The 16,215-nt window shown below is 42.3% G+C and overlaps 1 protein-coding gene across 11 annotated transcripts in view; it reads right to left on the bottom strand.

Annotated features, from left to right (window-relative positions):
• The window catches only part of SCAPER (S-phase cyclin A associated protein in the ER), a 238,025-nt gene that overhangs the window by 111,939 nt on the left and 109,871 nt on the right, over positions 1-16,215 (bottom strand). For all 11 annotated transcript variants that reach the window (XR_014785311.1, XR_014785312.1, XM_084816787.1 and 8 more), the window contains 2 exons: positions 14,946-15,011; positions 7,463-7,574 (listed from right to left, as the gene is read on the bottom strand). Coding sequence is in view for 9 of the 11 variants with exons in the window: in XM_084816787.1 (XP_084672913.1) it covers positions 7,463-7,574; positions 14,946-15,011 (178 nt within the window). In the remaining 2 variants the exon portion in view is untranslated. The remainder of the gene's footprint in view (positions 1-7,462; positions 7,575-14,945; positions 15,012-16,215) is intronic.

The following is a 16,215-nucleotide window of genomic DNA, read 5'->3' as shown; positions in this document are numbered from 1 at the left end:
AAAGTTGAAGAAAACTCTGTTGCGTACAGCTCCTGGTAGCTGAGTAAGGAAGGATGTCATTTTTTTTTTTTTTTGCTACATTAATATCGCTGACAGTTTATTTCCTTTCTTGTTACACTAAAGTGGTTGGTTTTGGCAGTGTCAGTAAATGCAAGAAAAATAACATTTTGAGAAAATGTAAAGCACTATCTTTATTTCATTCATTGGGGGAGGGGATCAGTCATTCATCACTGGCGCCTCCTTAACCGTTTCAGCAAATGCGGTGTTAGTATTTATTGGTATTGCAAACGCCTTTTGCACATAGACCTGAGCAGCACCTCGCAAACTATTACCAGGAATACCTACATCCTGCCTATTGTGCAGTTTGGCCGTTCCATGGAACTATGGGAAAATCAGTGGTGCCATGTTTTGACATTTGAGCAGCAACATGGCCATATGGTTCAGCCCCACAGCTAGCTAATCATCAGCAAAGAATTTCCAATTCACTTTGCTTTGTTTAGTCACGAGATCTTCACAGAGGAATAGAGATTCTCAAATCTCCAACTAGAGCTCCAAGGAGAACTTTCTCTCACGCAGCATGTCACTGCTGTATTTGGGACTGGGATGGCTGAGAATTTCATTTGGTTCATTTTTTTAAGATAAGAACTTACCAAAATTCGCAAATTTCTTCCTAAATGGGATGGAAAGAATTTGAGATTTTTTTAAAAAAATCAAATGTAGGAGGGCAAAACCAACAGATTTGTTTATCCCTAATTTGGGATGAAGGTCTGAACAGCCATGGTGGCACGAAGGGCCTTGTATGAGTTGAGGCTGGTATGCTGACTGCAACACTTCCTGGGTAAGATAGTCTGGCCACAGTTATCCATGCCATGGCAACTAGGATTACTGCATTGTGCTTTACGTGGGGCCGCTGTTAAAAGACAGTTTGGAAATTGCAGCTAGACCAGAACATTGTGGCTAGATTGCTAACAGGGACTGTGCTAACAGGGGCTGGGCAAAGGGATAATATCTTGTCTGTCTTGAAACTACCCCACTGGCTCCCAGTAGGTTCAGAGCTCAGTTCAAAGTACTGGTCTTAACCCAGGGGCTGAGAACGTCTTTACAGCGGGGGGGGGGGGGGCACTCTGTAAGCCACCCTGGGAACATAAATGTAAGATGAAGGTGTGGGATATAAATTAAAGAAATGCAGTCAATAAATAGGAGGAGAGGCAGTATGAGATGACTTGGCATCATACTTACAACTTCCATTACTTCTTTCTGAGCAGCCCACTCATAAAACAAACTGGATCTGATGCCTAACCTCAGTACTGTATATCAGGGTGGGCAACTTATGGCTTTCCAGATGTTTCAGGCTAGGGCTGATGGACGTTGTAGGCCAAAACATCTGGAAGGCCACAAGTTGCCCACCTCTGCTCTATAACTTCATGCACTGGATGAAACCCTAGGTTATACAGGAGGCTTTTGCAATTGAGGCTGTTTGGAGGGTTATTATTTTGTTTTTACACTGGTTGGGATTGCTATTTCCGCTGTTTATTTCTCCTGTATATTGTGTTGGGTTTTTGCTCATTCTGTAATCGTTAGTTTGATTTTTTGCAAGCTGCTAATTTGTTGAGAAATAAATAAAAGACAGTATATAACTTTTCACAATAAATAAAGACAAATAGAGTTTCACAGTATCATTCACACACACAAACACATACTTCTCTTTTTTTGCTAGCTGTACTACCTACAAAACATTCCCTGTAGTAAAATGACTTGCAATGAATTTGTGAGGATAATTCAATAAGGTTTGTTTAGGTTACTGTATTACGGCACAATTAGCAATGGTATGATTATAGACAGAATCAGAAATACAACCCCGCAGTCTTTACCGCTCTACCATCGCAAGATATCTACTTGTGATAACGAAAAATACATGTTTGATTAAACCACAGGCTTGTTTTTAAAAACATTTTAAGTTCATGTTTATAACAGTTCCTGAGAAGAGTTATAACTATTATTCTATTAGCTGATGGCTATCAATGCTAGCAACAAGAATCTATGTTTTCCTGTTAAAATATATACACACCCTCTCCTTAAATGGACCAATTAAGAACAGATATTTGTAATATTGTACATATGTTTGCTTTTCCTTATCCACCCTGAGGCCTAAAGAACAGTTTGTCTTCTGTGTAAGATTTAAATTATTTATACTGAAACGGTGTCCCATTATAGGGTCAGAACTATCACAATAAACCTTTGAGTTACAGAAGTGTCACAAGCTGCTTAAAACTTGGTGTGTGTGTGTGTGTGTGTGTGTGTGTGTGTGTGACAACCCTTCCCAATCTAAAGAAATGGCCGCTTTTTAATTGGTTATACATTTAATGATTTTAAACAAGGTTTTTTCCCAACCTTCCCACTGACAACAAAAGAATGAGACAAACACTCCTAAAAACTCCTGAAAGCATACTCCTGAAAGCAGAAAACCCAGAAGTGGGGAACCAATTCATTTTAAAAGCCATCTTCTACCCTATTGGTCATAAGATTATCCACATGTATTGTGAAATGTATGGCATAAAGGTCTGAACCTGAGTCTGATGTAATGGCCAAACCATGGTCTGGCTGATGTGAACAGGCTTTGGGCTCTCTCTCTCCCCTCTTGTATATTCTGTCTCCCTGCTTTGCACAAACCATTGTTTGTCTCCAATCCAGAACTGGAAACCATGTGTTGAACTGGGTTTGCAATTCTATTCGGTGTCCTGTTTACAGGGGCTTAGGCTTGGACAGGGAACAATGGTCCAAAGCTGAAATCCCCCAAAGCCCAGTTCAGTCAAGGAGCAGGCAAGAAGCAAAGTTGTCAGTCCAAGGTCAATGACAGCAAGTTCACAGAACACGGTGACAAACAAGGATTTAACAAGAAGAATGGTCAAAAGCAGTCCAAGCTTACTTATAGGAGTCCACAGGACAGCAGCACAAGAGATCAGTTCAAGGAATACCAGGGCGTCAAAGTATTAGGAGCTGAGGTCAGGTGCTGTTTCAACAGCAAGCAGGTTTCAACTCAAAGCTTATAAACTGGAGCTTCCAGAGCCCCACCTAGGACTCAGCTGCATCACATCAGAGGCTCTGGAAGAAGTCCTTCTCACAAGAAGTCTTTTACTCATGAGGAGCCTTCCTTTGTAAACAGACACTCCTCACAGAGGTTCTTCTGCCCTGCCTCTTGAGATGCCATCACTCTTGGGGGCTAGGGGGTGACTCAGCCTCTGTCTCAGACATGGAGTTCCCTCCCTCTTGTGGGGATGGACCTGCAGACCTCTCACCCAAGAGCCCAGGCTCCTCCTGGTCTTCTGGCATGGACTGTTCATGGCATTCTTTGTCTCTGGCAACTCTAGCTCCTCCTCTGAAGACGATTCCTCCAGCAGGGGTATGACAGTTGGAGGCAAACTATCCTTTGTGCAAACCTTAATATGTGTGGTTCAGATGTCATGGAAAACTAGAGCGCTGTTCACGCATTCCTTAACTGGGTAGGCTAAACACGTGAAAAGGGGGAATGTGCTAGCCTTGCCCCTCCTTGTGCATTTCTGTCACCCTCTACACGTGGACAGTGATGTTCTGAAAAAGGAGAGTCTCCTCTACCCATGGCGGGTGTCCACATGATCTGGAATGCTGGAAAATATACCACTACCATTGAAACACAGCCCTTCCCCTGAGCCACTTCCCCTTCCCTTCTCTCTTGTGAAGCTAAAAGTTAGCTTAACAAATGAATAACAAAATGGATGACATTTTAATGAGTGTGGCACAACAGACATTAGGTCCTTAACAGGATTACCAGTAGCTATTCTAGAAGGCTATATTTATGTATTTTATTTATTTAAAATATCTATACCACCTTTCTGGAAAAAACAATCAAGGCAGTTTACAAAGGCAGTATGCCAAGGGAGGTGAGAGGGGAAGCGGGGCCATTCCACCAGTCCTGCTGAAGACCACCACTATGAAGGCTCCTCCTCCCTCAACCGTCACCACTACCAGCCATTCCAGCATGCTGAAGGGCTTATTTTCCCCCTCTTCGCTCCCTATTCCTTTTTCCTTCTGTGTTGTGTCTTGTTACATTGTAAGCCTATGGGTAGGGACTGTCTTTTTTACGTATTATTCGTAAGCCACTCTGGGAGTCTTTTTAGCTGAAGAGCGGAATAAAAATACCTTAAATAGATAAATAAAGGATGACATTTTAATGCATGCTTTTTTCCTGTCTTGTACATTACATTCAAGATAATGGTTTATGAGGATTAACTGAAGTTTCCAACAAGTCTTTGAAGACAGCCCCATAGAAAACGCACTGCGGGATTACTAGATTACTGCATAGTCAACTTCAGGGTATATTTTCTCCCCACACATATTTCCTATGCTGCATGTGGTGGAGGCTGGTGCCTCCGATGTCAGTGGGGCAGTGAATCCACTCCAGGTTTCAGTCAGAACTCTAAAAGAGCTATCCAAGGTGCTCCACTGCTCCACACCTTGGATAGCTCCTTAAAAGTAGGGCTGTGCACTACTTCAGCCTGAAGCACAAGCTCTTCAAAGAAGGGTGCTTCAGGCCGCCTCCGAGGCGAGGCAGCCTGACGCGGCCTGAAGCAAAGTGGAAGCCCAGCCGCCCTGCCGCCACCCTGCCCCCAGCTCCTTACTTGGGTCCTACAGACACACGCCAGCATCTGTCTTATTGTTCTGGAGCAGGGGAACCATTTTAAAAATGGCTCCCCGCATCCCCTGGAACAACAAGACAGCTGCTGGCACATGTCAAGAGGGCCTAGGAAGTGGCAACGGCAGTGGCTCCCCTGGCAGCACCAGCTGCAGCAGCAATGGTGGCTCTCCCAGTGGCGGTGCCCCCCTCCCGAACACGGGCCCAGGTAAGGAGCTGGGGGCTGGGCAGCATGTTGGGAGGCCGAAGCAGGATTCAGATACCCGAATCCCGCTTCGGCTTTGTAGGACAAAGCAAGTCTCTGAATTGGCCTCGGAAGCCCCAAAGCAGAGGCCTTGGAAGCCCGGAAGCAGCCTCTGAATTGGATCGGGGGGTCCACACACAGCCCTACTTTAAACTTCTGACTGGTTCTGACTGAAACCCAGAGCAGATTCACCACCCCACTGACATCGGAGCTACCAGACTCCACTGGCTGGATACATCAACATGAGCGCTCTCCTCAGAGAATAGTCCAGTTGTGCTCCTTCATGTGAATGCAGACATACAGCGCAGACATCACACAGCACAGATCTTCCGTTTTCAGGCATATCCTTCTCCAGCCCATATTTATTTTTCTTCCACTGCTTGTGGTATTTGGATTTCAATGAACCTGAACCAAAGCAGGGTTTGCCAGAATCTGATATTGTACCACATTACACTCGGCGGCATGGGTCAGGGAACATTTTGCCTTCTAGCTTCCACCAGCTTATAAACTTTGGCAGATATGAACTTACTTAGTAAGGTCTGTGTGACATACTGCCAGCTTCAAGCCTGGCTGTAGCATTTAAAAAACAGGACCAGTAATTGGGGGGTGCGGGGGGGAGATTCCATGTCAAGTCTATCTGTTTAAATTCTGTTTACTTGTTGTAATGGCATACACATGTCTGAAAAGCTGCTGATAAGCCGCAAAAAGCTTATGTTACTCTGTCGCTATTCAAAAGCCAATGCTGAATTCATCTTTAACCAATAACCAGAGAAATTGTTGTACATGAGACTGAATCAAGATGCAGTGGTTTTCAATTCTGCATGTTTAAAGCGTTAAGGATTTTCACAACGTCAGATGAAATGGGAGAAATGCCCACTTCAGGAACAATATATTAGAATTAGATGGAGAAAAAGGATTTTAGGAAATGCATTCTCCCTTACGTCTCCCCCTGTTCCCAAAACTAAGATCAATGAGTGAGGTCTTGCTCTATATTCCATCATCCTGTAAGTTATGAGGACAAGGAGCCGGGTGTCTGAACTGTGACATGACATCTGTAGATGTAACTCCCTTCCCAAAGACAACGCCAAGCCCGTAAAAGTATAGGGGGCAAATAAAAATGTACTTTTTTAGAGAGGCATTTTAAGGTGAAAGCAATTGCAGAGAGTTCTCTATAGATTCAATTTTAATTTACTTGTGTGGCATCTTTTATGCCATTTTATAGGGCACAGGTGTATTTGTATTTTTTTGGCCTTTCTTGTAGGAGAAAGGGAAGGGTATTATTAAAAAAACAACAACCCCAAAGCCAACCTAGGTTCTTTGCCATTTGCTTTAATGTAATTTTATAAAACCTCTGCAGGAAAAAAGAAGAACGAAATTGACTCAGTTGGAAACATGTACATATCAGCAACACAGTTAGAAAGACAGTATAGAACTTTTAGAAATAATAATGTAAAATATATTCTGGCAATTAGTTCAGTTCTATATTGAACAAATTACTGAATATCAGAAGCTGTTAAGAGTCTTTCTGAATTATTTGAAGGGATGTGTGGAAAAAACGGGATTGTGAAATGTTAACGTATAAACAGTTGCAAAAAATTCTTAGGAGAGTATCCTGCCCCTTTATCCAATTCATTGTATAAGAACTGGAATGTGGCAGTAAAAATGAAACATATCTACTCTCTACGTATGCCAACAAGTGTATGATGTTCAATTTGTTGGGAAATGAATGACTTTTGTTATATCTTGGAACAATACATTTAACAATTATACATGTCCATACGACTGTTCTCTCTAATTTAACAGATTTGTAATTGAGATGTAAGGATAATTATCTAACGAATGGCTTGTATTTTTTTCTCCTATATTTACAATAAAATATGTTGAAAAGAAAATTTAAACATAAAATCAATATGAAATTACACACCAGCCCAGTGTGTCTATACTGGTTTATTTTATTACGTTTAATACATTGATAACCCACCTTTCCACCCACTAACCATAGAATACAATATACAATTACAGTAATAAAATATATTGCCAAATCTCTCCCTCTCTATATATCTATGTAACTCTTTCCACATCCACATGCGTGAGAGATAGGGTGCAATTCTATGCACATGTCACTGGAAGTAAAGCCTCATTAAGCATACTGGGTCTTCTGAGTTAAGCATACACAGGATTGCACTGTCACTCATTCACTGAGATTGTAGTATCTATATATACATGATGTCCTAAATCCTACAGATATCTCTATCTCTATCTCTCTGTCTCTCTATCCCCTACCTTCCTTCCATCATGGAACTCAAGGTGGCTACATGTGGTTCCCAGATGGTCTCCCCTCCAAACACTGACCAGACCCAAACCTGCTTAGCTTCAGCAAAGTGGCTGCCTCATGTGCCTTCAGACCATGCCCTGGAATAATACCTTCCCAAGACATACACGTATGCACGTAAATACTTTTTAACTATATCCACACAAGGGCTGTGAGTGTGTGCAGATGTGTGTGTGTTCTACCAAGTAATTATGCATTGAGCAATAAGTTACAGTACCTCTTTTTCCAGAATACGTGAAATCTCTCCCAAAATCCTATCCAGAGCAGAGACTTTGTTGCTGTCTTGAATTTGAAGCTGCTTTAGCAGGTCTTTGACCAATCGCTGCAGCCTTCCAAATTTAAAAAAAAAAAAAAAAGCGGGGGGAAGAAAGATAAAGATCAGAACTGGGAAAATGAACATTCCTGTAACATTTTACTGAGCCCTCCTTGATCATAATGTGCTGAAAAGAGATAAACAGTGCAATCCAAGGCAAGTCTACTCAGATGAAAGGCCCACTGAGTTCAATGGGATTTGTTCCCATGTAGGTGGGTACAGGATTACAGCAAAATGTGTGTTTATATTACAGTAGAATTCAAGGTATGAGATGCGCTGTGAGGCCCAGATTGGGTTTTTGTTTGCGGATTGCCTTCTGGGATTCTGAGGTCTTCTGCCCCCCCCCTCCCCAAAGCATCCTCCAGCATTTGAGCACTTTTCATATTATCACTCAAAAAATAACAATAGCAGCGTTGATCAGTCATTAGACTGGTGAGTCTCTCGATCATTTATTTGTTTGTTTGTTTATTGTTTACAATATTTCTAGGCCACCTTTCAGGACAGGAGCCTTCCCAAGGCAGCTTGCAACAATACTACTCCAGATAATAAAAATGGATGCAGTAATAAAACAGCAAAAAATCATTACAAGCAAACAGTAATAAAAACATCCGGCCTAGACAGCACTAAAGACCTACAACACATTTGCAGCTACAAACCAGAACTGTACAGTAAAATATAAGCATGGGAAGGCCAGAGTAAACAATTAAGTCTTCAGGGCCTTCTTAAAAGCCTGCAGTGATGGGGCCTGATGGACCCCCGATGGCAATCCCATTCCAGAGGTGTGGGGTTGCTGCGGAGAAGGCCCTCTTAGATAAAAGCAGAACGGGCTGTAGCTCAGTGATAGAGCACCTGCTTTGCATGCAAGAGGTCCTTAGTTCAATCCATGACCACATGGCATGACCACATAGGGCTGGGAAAGACCCCTCCTGCCTGCCCCCCCCCAAACCCTAGAGAACTACTGCCAATTAGACAATTCTGAGCTAGACAAACCAATGGTCTCACCAAGTATAAGGCAGCTTCCTATGTTCCTAATTTGGCAACTACAGGATACCTCCAACTGTTTTCCTCTAGGTCCCTTTGTCACAATAAAGATCTCCAAGTGACTGAACAGCAGCAACAGGGTACAGAATCTTTTAAAATCTTGGGCGTTCCTTTTAAAAACGCAGTTCATTTTGTGTTTTTTATGATTTATCTCCCATGTTACTTAATAATAAACCCCCCTCAAAGGGGCTTCCAGAGTAAAATATTTAAAATAGAAGGGTTAAGCGTAGCACAAATATAGACTAATTGTTTTAGTTGTTCAGATAGTTTAATAAATTAGAATGAGCTGTCGTGGGTTACTTCATCAGAACAAGTGATGTAGGAATAACCCATGAAAGTTGTAAGGTATGTATGCTGCAGCCCACGAAAGCTCATGCTAATTTATTAAACTATCTGAACAACTAAAACAGTCTATATTTGTGCTACACTTAACCCTTGAACTTGTAAATGGTTATACTATAATATTTAAAACAGAAGCTCTTCAGACATATAATGGAAGACGTAAATAAATACCAAAAGCAAGCACAACACCAACGGCAGAAGAGAACAGCGGGAAAATAAACCATAACCACAAAAATCCACTGTCAGCTGGAAAACCCACTGTGCTGGCACATGACAATATATACCACCACGTGCAGCCAAAATCCTGTTTGAATCTAAATATAGAAGTGGGTAGGTTCGGCCAAAGGCTTTCTGAAAGAGACCGTTTTTGACATCAGAAAAAGCACAGTGTCAGATCCTGGAGGATTTCCTTGGTGAAGGCCTCAGATGTTGAACTTATTCATCTTTTGTTTGCTCATTCATCTTTTACTGTGTCTTGTTTGTTCCTGTAAAAAGAAAAACCCTGCCTATTTTCCTGTACAGCATCCCCTTACCTTCAAAGATGAGGCGGGGAGGTAAGCAGGGCAGGGCTTTTTCTGTTGTTGCACCCAGAGCTTGGATCTCCCATTTCCCTCCTGCTCTTTTGCCCCACTCTCTGTACTGGAGAGCATCGGGGTCAGGTGGGGGTTCGTTTTGTGCTACACCTCTGCTGCTATGGATTCTGATATGATCCTGATTATTTTGATTGCATCTGTTCATGTTTTTATGTGGTTGTGGTTGTTTTTACTTTGGGGGGATTTTCAGAGTGGAAAGAAAAGTGGCATATAAATTGTATTAATAAATTACTACTACATTATTACTACTATTAGGAAGAAAGATCTCCATCTGAACTGATAGGTTGAAAGGCCTCACTGTGAGACATAAGTAACAGCCTCAATCCAAGATAAAATAAGTCATGACTAAGTCCTATTGAATCTAATGGAACAAATAAGTCGCAACTAATATGTTTATTTGGAAGTAAGCCCTCCTGTCTTCAACAGGGCTTACATCCTAATATATTTAGGATTGTAGCCTTCATCATGACTATCATAAACTGGATTGGAGCCAAGATTTATTTTATAAAATGGTTCTGATTTTAAACACTGGATCTTGTTTTTAAAGCATGCTACTCCTGCTGTTAGCCAGGATTTGCTTTTTATCAGTCAGGTTCAAGGCTGTAAACTTTCACTAGACTACTGTGCATTTTGGCTTGAAGGATATGTTTTAAAATAGTTTTTTTCCCTATGAAAACAAGCATCAGACAGTGTTGGCTCTGCTGTATTACTCTAGTTTTTCCAGCTTTAGTCATGTCGAAGAGCAGCCCTCTGTCTGGCCTTACAATTTTTCCTTTTTTTTTAACCCTGAAGATTCAGCGTTTCGTTTCAACATCACAAAACGTTTCTTATTTCCCTTTTCCCCTTCCTAACGCAGAAGATAAAATTACCTTCTCTTAGATTACTTCAATTGTTACAGAATTGCTTAATTTCTTGGCGCAGTACAAGGTAAACTCTGAATTGAGCTGTTTGTTGACTCAAAGAAGGTAACCTTATTCCTTCTTTCTAAAAAGCTCATCCAGCCTCCATCCATGGTGCTATTGCAAAGACCCTCAGTGCATCTTCCAAATTTCAGACTGTGATGGATTGTGTAGGAAGTTTATTCCGAATTCAGTCACTATCATGAAAGCTTTTTTAAAAAAAAATGTATTTGTAGAGGAAAGGAAGAGTATCTAGTTGGACATTCTTGAGCCATTGGTGGTCTCTTCAGGATCTGGTGAAGTGAGCTCCCTTGCCTTGGGGCTCTCCTCTTCTGCTTGCCCCTCAGGGCACACAGGTCCAAGATCACATCAACAGATCCTGAAGAGACCACCAATGGCTTGAGAGTGCCCCAACTGGAGCGGCCGCTACCTTCCCAGGGGCACTTAAAGAATATGAAACTACCCATAATGGCAGAGGTGAATGAAGGGAAAATCCGTGATCAATGAGATATCTTATTCTCTTAGTTTTCTTGGTCTTATTAATAATATTTATAGCCCCAAGCCATTAAGCTTGTGCTGCTATAGCTGATATTTAGCAAAGTAAATTATTCCATATTAACATGTGTGTGATGCCATCAAAATAGGGCTTACAGCAGATTGGTGGCTGCAGCTGAATTCTAAATTGCAGGCAAATGTTATGGCATCTCCTCCAAGGGGAAAAACTGAAGCTGAGGACCTGTGCAGGGCCAGCATTTGGAGGCTGGCATTGCTGGGTACCTGCTGAAGACAATGTCCCCCTCCATGTTGTTGCAGTGCCTCGTGCAAGGAGAAGAAGCAGCAGCCTCCTCCATGCATCTTGACCTCTTCTTCTCGGCCATCCTTCCCCAACATGATGCCCTCCAGATGTGTTGGACTACAACTCCCATAATCCCTCAGCTGGGAGTTCTAGCTCAATGCATCGGGAGGGCAACAGGTTAGAGAAGGCTGTTCTAGGCGGTGGTGCGGTCCAAGGCCAGATGGAGAAGGCAAGCCAATAGGCTAGCCAATGGCAATAGCGTCGGGGGGGGGGCCTCTTGCCCAAGAGCCCCCAAATCCTGGAGTTGGTGATGCCAAGAAGCTGACAGCATCAGCTTTGGAAGATGCCACCAATGGCCAAGGACAATTCAGTGCTTTTATTGCCTTTGAATTTGTTTTGTTTCAGCATTTCGTAGAGAACTTCAGCTATTGGGTGGTACAGAAATGTAATAAATAAATAAAATAGTATTTTAAACTTTAAACTGCCTTGAAAGCTTTGGCAAACAGGCAGTACGTAAATGCTATAAATGCACTATTGTTTATTTAAAAGCTTTTTAACCCCTGCCCTCACAAGGCAGTTTGCAATATTACAAAAGCGTGAACATACAATTACAATTAAACACACACACACAGGGAGGGAGGGAGGGAGGGAGGGAGGGAAGCTGCTAATGATTTTTAAGCACCAAATGAAGACTGGAATAAGTATATCTCCAGCAGGGCGGCGGGGGCGGGGGGGGGGGTTAAGTCAGCAGTGCTGAGGCCATATGTATCTCTCTGGGGAAGGAGCTCCCAAGAAATGGGACCACCACTGAGAAAGCCCTGTCCCTAACACCCAAATAGCTCTTGGTGGCTGGCCAAACAGCAGGGCCTCTGACACTTATCCTAATGCCTGGGCAAGCTTATAAAGGTTGCAGTGGCCCTTCACATAATGAAGGGGAGGGCAACTCCTGGAGGTGCGGGTGCCATTTCTGCCCCCCAGGCCGGTCCACGGTCTGCAGGGTACCACCCAAAAGTGCCGAAATCACTATTTTGCTGCCAAAATTTGGTGACAAATCACTCCATAGCACTACAGTGGATAAATGTAGCTTGCTTTCAAGCTAAACTTAACCCTTTTGGCATAGTGGCTCCATAGCCACTACAGATCCTACATTTTTTATTCTAAAACGTTTACTTAAAATATGGGGAGGGTGGAATAGGGGTCGCAATGTGGGGCCCTGGGGGTCGCATGCAGCCCGCGTGTTGCCCACCCCTGACATAACACAATCCCAAACCATTTAGGGCTTTAAAGGCCAAAACCAGCGCCAGAATCCAGAAACTAACAGGCAGCCAATGTAAATGATACAGAAAGGAGTGATATTATCCGAGCACCTAGCTCCCACAAGTGTTCTAGCTGCTGCACACTGTACCAGTTGCAGTTTCCAAAATGGTCTTCTAGGGCACCTCCACACAGAGCACAAATAAAGCAAATAAATCCTCAAAGTGTGTAGATGCTCCAGAAGGCATCCAAGAACAAGCAGTTGCTCTGCCGTCCAACGTGTCTCGTATGACAATCTCTATTCTCAAGCCTCTTCACTCTGGTGTACTGATAGTTCCCTTATTTTTATGAAGCTTAGATGATACCAAGAGAGAGTTAACTACTGGGAGACCCCTTTCCAGGGCTTTGTAGTCTGGGGAAGAGAGAGGATCAAGAGGAGCTGCAAGAGGAAATGGGTGGGGAGAAAACTTCCACCAGTCCGTATCAACGATGGTGGTGCTTTAGGAGTTCGGCTTTGGGGTGGATCCAAAGAACCGTGAGCGGAAGGATGCTGCTGCCCTTTTTGTTCCACAAATGGCTTGCCTGGACTGGCAGGTCCTTATGTTTCTGCTTGTGCAAAGGGACTGTGCAGGCTCTTGCACAACCAACTTGCACAAACAGAACAACAGCACAAACAGAACAACAGCATTCGATCTGGTTTAGCTTTTTTTGCACCACGTCCTAGCACGAGGTACAAAACAGCAGTTCTGTACAGGGAAAATGTGTTCCGCATGTAGCAGGGCATCTCTGGATCCAGCCCATTACCTCTGCATATTTGAAGCTCCCTTTCTGCCCTCCCTCCCCTCCCCTTGTTTAGTCCTGTGTCAATATTTAGATTGTAAGCCTTCATGCAAAACGAGTCTTTTAAACTATATATATATATATGCGCATATGCAGCACTTGGTTTATTTTAAACGCTATAATAGCAGCAACAACAATCTGTACAAGAATATTTACATTGCCTTTAATCAGCACTGAAATCATTTTGTACATTCAATACTGCAATTATAGATTCAAACTTTTTTTGTTTTAATAAAGTCAATTTAGCTTCTTACTTCTGCTATGGATTTTGGCAACGGTTCCCACACACACACACACACACACACACTGCATGCTTTTTGAGTTTTCACACACAGGCACACAGAGAGTCAAAGAGTCCTGTTTCTCTGTAAGAACTGAGATTGGAAATCATTATTCCTTCTAATAGCGAACTCAGGTGGTGATCACCACCAGGATCATAGACAAAACAGGCCCACTGAGAAACAAGAGGTATGTATCTACATTCTTCAGGGAGCTAAAAGCCTAGGGGGCAAAAAACAAAACAAAACCAGAAAGAGCCCACTGAGGACCAAGCATGCTTAACAGCCACAGAACATAGAGCCCACAGATGGAAAAAGGAAAAGAAAAGTTGCTAGGGAGGGGGGAAGAGTGCGTAAAGCCCTGCTTGGAGGGAATAGCTGGTTAGAACCGGGAACAGGAGCTCCCTCTTTTAGGAGGAAGAGTACACCGCAACTTTTTGCTGCCACACCCACTTGCACCTAATAATTCTAAAAGGATTTCACCTAGATTCCTCTGTGTGTGTGTGTGTGTGTGTACAAAATGGTGTGTGTACAACATAGTGTGTACAACCTCTTGGAGTAACCTTATAAGTGATGATAAACAAAGCAAAAAAAGGGGGGTAGGAAGGAAAAAAGTGGCTGATGTTCAAGCTACAGACTGTGCATTTACTCACAGTCTTAAGATGGAATGTGGGAGAAGGCAGCAGACATTCAAATTAGCCTGCACCAGGTGCTGTGATGGGTTGAGGTTGCACCTAGGACTGCTGAGATAAAGGTAACAAAAAATGGTTGATCCCCCATTTTTAAAAATATAAAAATCTAGCTGTTACTTGGAATGTCCACCCTTAGGGAAAACACACAGGCTCCTTGGTAGGTGGGAAAAAAAGCAGAGAGAAACTAGGCAGTTTTTATATTAAGAAAGCTGGAGAAAATTATAGATAACTTTCTAAGTAAAAGAAGGTGATCTGAAAAAGAATGCCTACTGTAGGGATGGTGAACATGTGGTCCAACAGATGTTCTTGGATTACAACTCCTATCATACCTGACCATTTGCCATTCTGTCTGGGGCTGGTGGGAGTTGGGATGCAACAATATCTGGAGTTATCTGCCCTACGGTAATTAAGCGTAAGTACATGCACCTGAGCTAGTTGTATATTCATCCTTCGCCTACCCTGTTCCATTTCTCCCACTTTCCCCCATTATCTCTCCTATGTCTGTTTTCTAGTTTGTAAGTCTCTAGGGGCAGGGACCTGTGCTCTCATTCTTTGTAAGGCACCATGTACATGGATGGCATGAGAATATTCCAGGAATACACGTTTATCCAAGTACAATGTGTCAATTTTAAATCAAGGACTAAATGCTTACTTTGCTTTGTATGGTGAGTCACAAGAGACATTTTTTGCTTCCATTACACTTTCATACTCCTTTGCCCTGCAGAAGAAAACATTTTAAAATATTGGTTATGGCTTACACAAAGCACAGTCTGCATTGTATACTTTTTACCGTTTGACCCCTCTATTTTTTCATATTTTTGTTATTGTTGAAAAAGTAGAAGTTAGCAGGTCTTTTAAAAAACTAGGTTAATTTTTAGGCAATTTTGTCCTGTTAACAGCACAAGCTACCCCAAACCTGTCAAACGACTCTGCTCCTGTTTTAATAACTGTATGCTGAAACATCTGAAGCATTCATCATCATAAGCATCAACTGCAGAACTTGTCACCAAGGAGATAAAGCTATTTCTAACATTAAAGCATTGTCAATGCTGGCTATTATCAATGGAAAGACATGCCCCCCCCCCCCCAACTCTCTAGCCTTTAGTAGTGCATGTTTGGGTCTCATTAATATTTCCTTACAGCATTTAGCAATTTATGCAATTATATGAGTTTCCCCCATGCAAAGAGAAAAGCCATACATAAGCAGCTGCTTCACTTTAGGGAAATGTAAAGAGGAATCAGCAGCACAAACTTGTTCTGACAATTAAAAAGCATTCACGTTTACCTTGGCTAAATGCCAAAGGGCCAGAGGCAGAGGCAATTGTTTCTTTGACACCGTTAAACTTGGCTCTGGCAAAGAGGTGATTCACCAGCCCATCCAGTGACTCAATGCCTCAATGTAAAACAGGCTTGCTTGGCAAAACTAAATATCACTGATGAAGAACTTTTAAAAACGTAGCTCTTGTATGCAAACCTTGACAGTGAAAGAAACGTGCTACAAGGTAGTAGGCCATTTCATTGAAAAAGATTATACTGAAATCACTTTTAAAAAAACACCGCAAAATGTAGGAAACGAACTGGTATGGCAGTCATGTGCGACGCTTTCCAGAGCTCCTAGCGACAAGGCTGATCCTATTTATTAGCAACATTCCCCAATTCCAACAAGTTTTTTTTTTTATATAGGCTACTCTTTCTGAGCTATTGATTATTGATGGCTTTTGGCTCTCTTCTGCAATGATCATCTGGTCTGCACTCCATATTTGTTTTGATCTTAGCCTGATGTTTATTGTTTTTAATAGTTTCCATAAGCCACTTTGAATTATCCATAAGAAAAGTAGGATATACATTTTCACAATAAACTTACTAACTAAAGCTGATGTTGCATGCTGATGTGACACTTAACTGGCTGAAACTCGGAATTG

This window comes from Heloderma suspectum, chromosome 11 (assembly GCF_057233095.1).
Source record: "Heloderma suspectum isolate Gila_16-S chromosome 11, 16-S_ref, whole genome shotgun sequence".
NCBI classification, from domain to species: domain Eukaryota; kingdom Metazoa; phylum Chordata; class Lepidosauria; order Squamata; family Helodermatidae; genus Heloderma; species Heloderma suspectum.
Note: the sequence above shows the minus strand (reverse complement) of the source record. Positions and strands in the feature narration are given on the sequence as shown.